Source organism: Capsicum annuum, chromosome 6 (genome assembly GCF_002878395.1).
Source record: "Capsicum annuum cultivar UCD-10X-F1 chromosome 6, UCD10Xv1.1, whole genome shotgun sequence".
NCBI lineage: Eukaryota > Viridiplantae > Streptophyta > Magnoliopsida > Solanales > Solanaceae > Capsicum > Capsicum annuum.
The window spans coordinates 215,979,043-215,986,411 of record NC_061116.1 but is presented as its reverse complement, the minus strand read 5'-3'; the positions used below and the strand labels follow the sequence as shown (position 1 = coordinate 215,986,411).

Sequence of the window (7,369 nt, the reverse complement as noted above, 5' to 3'; positions counted from 1 at the left end):
TGTTCAGGACCCTCCTGAAAAATGGGATTTTACTTTCTGTTCAGGACCCTCCTGAAAAATAGGATTTTACTTTCTGTTTAGGACCCTCCAGAAAAATGGGATTTTACTTTCTGTTCAGAACCCTCCTGAAAAATGGGATTCTACTTGCTGTTCAGGACCCTCCTGAAAAATGGGATTTTACTTTCTGTTCAGGACCCTCCTGAAAAATGGGATCTTACTTTATGTTCAGGACCCTCCTTAAAAATGGGATTTTACTTTTGTTCAGGACCCTTCTGAAAAATAGGATTTTACTTGCTGTTCAGGACCCTCCTGAAAAATGAGATTTTACTTTATGTTCAAGACCCTCCTGAAAAATGGGACTTTACTTGCTGTTGAGGACCCTCCTGGAAAATGGGATAACGCTTTCAAAAATGAAATACTACTTTACTATATTTTGTTTGGAATAATTTTCGTTCTAGTTTTAATTTTGGGTTTCAGGAGTCCGCCTGAAGAACAGGGTGATGAAATAGCAAGTCAGGAGCCCTTGGAGAACAGAGTGAAGAAATGAAAAGTCAAGCAACAAAGTGATAGAATAGCAAGTCAGGAGCCCGCATGGAGAATAAGGTGAAGAAACGAAAAGTCAAGCAACAAAGCGAAGCAATTGAAAGCCAAGCAACAGGTTGGAAGAAATGGCAAGTCAGGAGCCCGCCTGAAGAATAGGGTGATAAAAGTCGAGTCATGAGCCAACAGATGTTGTATAAATAGGATTTTGTAATTTCATTTATGTTTTAACTTGTTAAATTTTTATTTTTTGATGTAATGACAGAGCCGCGGATCGAAAACTCGATGGAACCTCACTCGACTCTCCAACTCGGTATAGTCCATCTCCTTTCAAAAGTTGAGATACTTGTCACTGGATCCTCTCATAATGTGAGTAGGTGGGATGTCTTAAGTCAAAACCCGGTTGTCCTTCTTCCTTCTGTTTCTTTCTTTGGATAATGGTCGGGTCAAAATTTGGTCTCGCTGTCTATTTCTTTGTCTGAAAACACTTCATGTTTACATTCAAAGGGGGCATGATGGAGACACCTAATTTCGTCCCTCCCCGATGTCGTTTTACCCCTTTTTTACCTTATCCTACCGTGTACCCTCACTCGTGTGATAATCCCTCCACAAATAACAAAAATAACAATCCCCTAACTAATTTTGTCTTACTAGCAACCTACCCAAACAAAAATAGACACCTAACCCTTATCCCTCCAATTAAAAAACAACACCTACCTACCCTATCCTAACAAACTCTACCCCACCTCACCACTACCCTACCATACCCCCCCACATTCTATATACATCTAACCACTACAATAGAAAAAAAAAACAACTCACGCACACACACTCACATACGAAATAGAGGGCTGATAAACATATACAAAGAATTAACCCCCTCCCATCGTCACTCTAAACATACGAAAAACACACACAAAAAAACATGTAAAATAGGCCATAGAAATACCATTTTTTTATTTTCTTCCTCCTTTCTTTCGCAACACACGCACACAGATACACAAAAATTGCACACACATCTCCCTTGAAATCACAAGCCACGCCCTCAAATCTCACCAAAAACATAGGTTTCGTGAGTGGGTCACCTTTTTCGGTGACCTACTCACCGAAATTGCATCAAAGTCGTCGCTAACACCTCCAAACTTATCAGAATCCGGTCTGAGTTTCACATTCTTACGATTTTAGCTTAGTTTATACTGGTTTTTAGTTTCTATTGCATATTGGAGTGTTGGGGTTCTCCCATTTTGCATTTTCATCATCGACATCAGGCCGGGGTCTGACTGTTTTGGTTTGTTTTAGTTGTTGTTCGCTCACCCGAATACAGTTTCGATCGGGGTCAGTTGTCTATCGAATTTTAAAGGTGCTTCGGGTTTGTCTGTTTTTTGGAGAATTATTATTGATATCGTATTTTGGATCTTTCGAGAAAAGTCGAGTCAACATTTAGTTTTGAGTTTCACTTTGTTGTTTTCTTATTGGTTTGAAATCTGTTCGAATAGCGATTGCGGGACACTGATTGGGTTTATTCGTCATTGGGGTTCTCTGTTTGAGGATTTTGGATTTTGGAATTTCCCTATTATCGACGAAAGCAGTCTATCAAGTTTAGAGCTTTAATTTTGGCGATACCGAGCTTGGGAGTTTTTTCGATTGAGGTCTTCTATTCAGGATTTGAAATTCGGGCTTCTTTAACATCATTATTCAACTGAAATTGATTATCGAAAGGTCCACTTTCTTAACTCCCTTTTCTTTACCTTGATTTGTTGAATAGTCTTGATTATGTTGATGCAACCATGGTTGGTGGATTTTTATTTAAGTTCTGATGTGATGATTATATGCGTAATGTGATTGATAAAAAAGGAAGTTAGCGGGGCGGGATCGAGAAATTGATAAAAAGAATGATTTTAGATTAATGTTAGTTCGTCGGTTGTTCTGTTTAGTCTGGAATAAAATTTTAAATTTGTGAACATGATTGGATCGTGTTTAGGTTGAAATGGATAGGCAATATAGGTTCGGGTAGACAAGAATTTAAGATTGATGTTTTGGTTGGATGTTGGAATGTGCGTGTGAATGTTTCTTTCTAGTTTATCGTATTTAATTCAATTGTATAATTTGGCCGGGGAATGCCCCGAAGTATCTGTATATATATTTATTCACCGGGGAATGCCCCGAGATATCAAGTACTCGGAGGACGTTCGTGGTGAAGGCCCGGGGCGTCGGGTAGAGCATTAGTTTAGGATTAACGTAGGTTTACTTTCAGTCCCTTTTTATTTCGGGTTGTAATAATTGGACTGGACTTTACATTTTGGATTGTTTTGTGTTGTTCGATTATTTTACGTGTTTTTTCGTGCGGTTTATACATTTCTTAGTGCCAAAAATAGTCGATACTCTCTGCCAAGTGACCATGGTCAAACCACGGGATCGAGGGGTGCCTAACACCTTCCCCTCGGTCAACAGAATTCCTTAGTCGGAATCTCTATTCGCAAACCAGTATTAAAGAGTCAAAACCATTTTGAAAAAGGATATCCATGGGTGACTCGACACACCCGATTTATGCCGAGTGGCGACTCTGAATTTTGATTGTTAAAAATAATCCTTTTTCGAAACAAATTTTCATCTTTTGTCACTTTAATAATTAAAACCCTTTCGAACATTAATTTATAACCATTTTTTGGAGACGAAAAAGGGGTGTGACAAAACTATTGCACTCTCTATTATTGTTTAGAGAGTAAATTAATAATTTTTGCTTATATTCTTGAAATTGCAGTATTAATATACTTGTCGAAGAAAGTAAATTTTGTATTCTTTTCGGCGAAATCAAAATTTGAAATTTTATGAATTTTGGTAACCACCCCTTGCTTGCTACCGAACCTACAATAACCCATTTATGCACCGGGTTCATAGTTTATATTTCAAGCAAATTTCTCTTTTATATATGAAATTTAAATTAAATCTGCTGAATTTTGTCAGACTCGTACTTGTTCTAATTTAGACATAGTGTTATTACAGTTGCCACACATTATTCAATTTGTTAAAATAAGAGAAAAAAAAATTATCTCCATTTTATTCATTATTTTGATGCATGTTGTCCAAAATTAACATTTCCTTATGTCATGTATCCCTCGAAGTACCTAAAACGATTATAATAAGATGGTGGTGAGGATTTTGTGGCGTTTAGTTAGGGTAGTGGCAGGAGCCAGTTGAACCATGCAGTTGATTTAATTTAACTTTTATTTTTTTTTTCTTTGATTTTTATAAATTTTTGAGAAAAGATGGACTCACTAAGAACCAACCTCCTTTTAGCGCAAAAAAATGAAAAAGAAAACGCGTTGCACTAACACTTTCGTAATTGGCGAAATTAAGTGAAAGACTGAGCCACTGAAATATATTATATGCCGTGGAGACAAATGAGGGCAAACAAAAAGTTACAAGACAGAAAGGTTGATACACATCTTTGACAAAACTGAAATGGAGCACCTAAATGTCAAACATTTTCTTTTGCTCCTTTTGCATAAAAAAACGAACGAATTTGATGGCATCCATAAAGGAAGTTTCACTACGTTCATGCACTCATCGAAATTTATGACAACTTTACTACCATTTCACTAGAGAAATTAGTTTTGAAATCTGACCTTTCTGAAAGATTAGATGTCTAGCTTCCAATTTGTCACAAATTGATTATTGGTTGGTTAATTTCTCTTGATGAGTAATTAAATAAAAGATGACTTTTTCTTCTACATAGTTAATTAACTTGATGGAAGACTATAATTGACAGCTTAGTCAAAAAAAAAAAAAAATGAATTGGGTTCGAACTTACGACATTTTGACTACTGGATTATGACAAAATCTTGCATAATTTACTGGCTAAAGTCACTAAATTGAAGGCCATTATATAGGAACAATTAAACCGGCTCCTAATTTATCACCAAAACCCCATCTAAATCTTATTTCTTTATTTGTTTGGTCCCACCATATATTTTATGTAATAATTTTCTGACTAACTAAAGCATGTAACTAAATAAAAGATAAAGACAATCATTATATGTTATCGCAAAAGTATTATACTTCCGTCTCATTTTACTCGTCCAATTTAACATATACATTAATTAAAAAAAAAATTAATAGCATGATTATTTTATCATAGTATCTCTATTAAAATGATATTTATATTTTAATTTGAAGAAAAAATAATTAATACTAAAAGTAAAAAAGAAAAAAAAAATTAACATATCCTGATTAATAAAAAATGACAAAGACGAATAAAATGGAACGGAGGAAGTTCTATTTTTTTATCCCTTATGCAAATGAATCAAATTATTAATGGAATGACTATAGATGCTTAAAAAAAGGACAAATTAGAAGTATTTCTTGATTTTTGAATAAGTAAAAAATGAATATCTATTTTTAAAGTAGTGAACTAAATGGACTAATAACAATTAAAACAATTTTGGTCTATTTTTCCCGAGAATTAATGCATTTTTGTTGATCTATTTTTGTTATTAATTAAGTACAACATTCTTTAAACTTCCTTGCCTTTTTGTCGGTTTTAAAGTGATCCATTAACTTGAAATTCTCTCTCTTTCCCCACTATTTTCACTCTATAAATACCTCCTCTAATACCCACTTCCCCACGTCCCCATTCACTTCTTGTGTTTGCTTGAGATCCCAAAAAGAGAGAAAAAATGGAAAACAATGGTGCAAAAAATAGGCAAAACCCACCTTTGAAATCTCACAAATGTTCATTTGGTGCCCAAATTTTATTGAGAATTTTGGCCATTGCATTCACATTGGCTGCCACTTTGCTTATTCTCAACAGCCAACAGACCGCTATTGTTTATGGCATTGAAATGGATGCACGTTATAGTTATTCTCCAGCTTTCAAGTAAGCCTACATGAAAAATAAAATTAATTTTATGACGTTTAATTTTCTTTGAAAATTCTGAATTTTGTTAGTAATTAATATGTTACTTATTTGATATTTTTGCAGGTTCTTTGCTATTGCAAATATAATAGGATGTGTCTTCTCTGTATTGTCCTTGTTTTTTGCCACTGTTGTTTGCCTTAAAAGGCTTGATCCAAAGAATTATTTTTTCTTGTTCCTTCATGATATGGTACGTCCAACTTTTATTTATTTATTTATTTATTTGGCTTTATTAATAATCTCTAATGATCATTTGTGAATGAACAAATAATCACTAGATCTGGGAAAATTTCTAACCAAAAAACCTTGTCGTCCTGCCCTTTCTCAAAACCCGCTGCCCGCAAATGCGGTGCAACTTGAATAAAAATCTGACAATTTTTTTTTAGAGTCCGAGCAACATAACCCTTTTGCATTGTTTGGAAGTATTTTAAAGTCACTCAATATGCATTTAATGCCTTGTCCTCTCGTGATTTCTTTCTTTCCTTAAGAGGCATAAACCTAAACGTCACTTACAATGCATTTTTCTAGTTGTTGATGAGGAGGATATAAGTTTTGAGTAAAAAACTTTAATTTGTGATAATTCCTTCATTTGGTATAGATGGTGATACAGTATATGAATGCAACTGTTATTTGGTGTGCTTCAATATATAACAAGTATTTATTCACTTTACAATATCTGTAATAAGTGTATATAATCAGGTATAATGTATACACATTCATTATACTAATTTTTGTCTATGTCGCTTCATTTAAATGCATGTCATTTTATATGGTCTCTAAATTTTGAAAAAGTGATGAAATTTTTTGTTGTGAGTTCAGATTATGATGGGATTGCTACTGGCTGGATGTGCAGCAGCAACAGCAATTGGATATGTGGGGAATTATGGAGAGAGCCATTCAGGATGGATGCCCATTTGTGATCATGTTTCCAAATTCTGTCACAAAGTTACAAATAGTGTCATTCTCTCTTACGTTGCAGTGCTCCTCTACCTCTGCCTCACTATAATCTCTGCAAATCAATCCAGAAATATCCAAGTTTAACACTTCATTAACAAGTACAAACAAAATGCTGATTATGTAGTGTTGTAGTTTGTTTTTGCTTTTGGTGTAGTCATTACTTGCTTCTAGTTGCTACCTACTTTAAATATGTACAGAATTATATTATGCATAGTTTCTGTTTTGTAACTTCCTTGTACTTTGTACATTTATTGAATTTTCTGTGTGTTGGATAGTTTTGAATATAAAAGGGATTGGGGACATATTACTGGGTACTAAGTACTAATTAAGAATTAGCAATAGTAGATCAATTGGTAGCTATTTGCTTATGTAAAATTGAGAGTGGCATCTAACTGATTTGATTTATGTCAAAAAAAAAACAAGAAAGAAAGAGTACCATACGTTTAGGGAAGTATTTAGATCAGTCATGCAAACGTTACTTCATCAATATATCACAACCCCCCCCCCCCCACCCCCCCCCAAAAAAAAAAAAAATGTAATTACTTTGTCACTAATTATTTGTTAGTAACTAACAGAAATCCATCTTTAATTCGTGCAAAATTCTGGTATTTTTCAAGCAGAGTATATCAATACACATAGGAATTAATGCATATATATATATGCAGTTTTCTCATTTGACTAAGATGTGTACAAGAATAAGGTTAACTCCAACATTTTTAAAACTATTCAATGTTTACAATATTTATACATTGGGATTAATAGTGATTACTTTCAAAAGCAATTAATAGGTGTCATCACGAATAACGTAAGATAAGAAGTGACCTGAACTAAAATTCTATATTCTAGCTTGGTTTTGTTTTAAAGATGAATATTTTTAGTAATTTTGACAATTAATATGGGACATTGGAGTATTAATATCAAAGATTGAAAATAAAGCTCATGGAACACGTTAAATGT

At 33.9% G+C, this 7,369-nt stretch overlaps 1 protein-coding gene across 1 annotated transcript; it reads left to right on the top strand.

Moving 5' to 3' along the window:
* Positions 1-5,119: 5,119 nt before the first annotated feature.
* Positions 5,120-6,714, top strand: LOC107874690 (CASP-like protein 1F1). The gene is made up of 3 exons (XM_016721447.2): positions 5,120-5,416; positions 5,522-5,645; positions 6,275-6,714. Exons 1-3 carry the CDS (start codon positions 5,217-5,219, stop codon positions 6,494-6,496), a joined length of 546 nt encoding a protein of 181 aa, XP_016576933.1. The 5' UTR covers positions 5,120-5,216; the 3' UTR covers positions 6,497-6,714.
* The last annotated feature ends 655 nt before the right edge of the window (positions 6,715-7,369 follow it).

Coding starts and splice junctions, on each gene's coding strand:
- LOC107874690 (XM_016721447.2), top strand. CDS start 5,217: ATGGAAAACAATGGTGCAAAAAATAGGCAAAACCCACCTTTGAAATCT. Junction 5,417..5,521: donor AGTTATTCTCCAGCTTTCAA/GTAAGCCTACAT, acceptor ATATTTTTGCAG/GTTCTTTGCTATTGCAAATA. Junction 5,646..6,274: donor TCTTGTTCCTTCATGATATG/GTACGTCCAACT, acceptor TTGTGAGTTCAG/ATTATGATGGGATTGCTACT.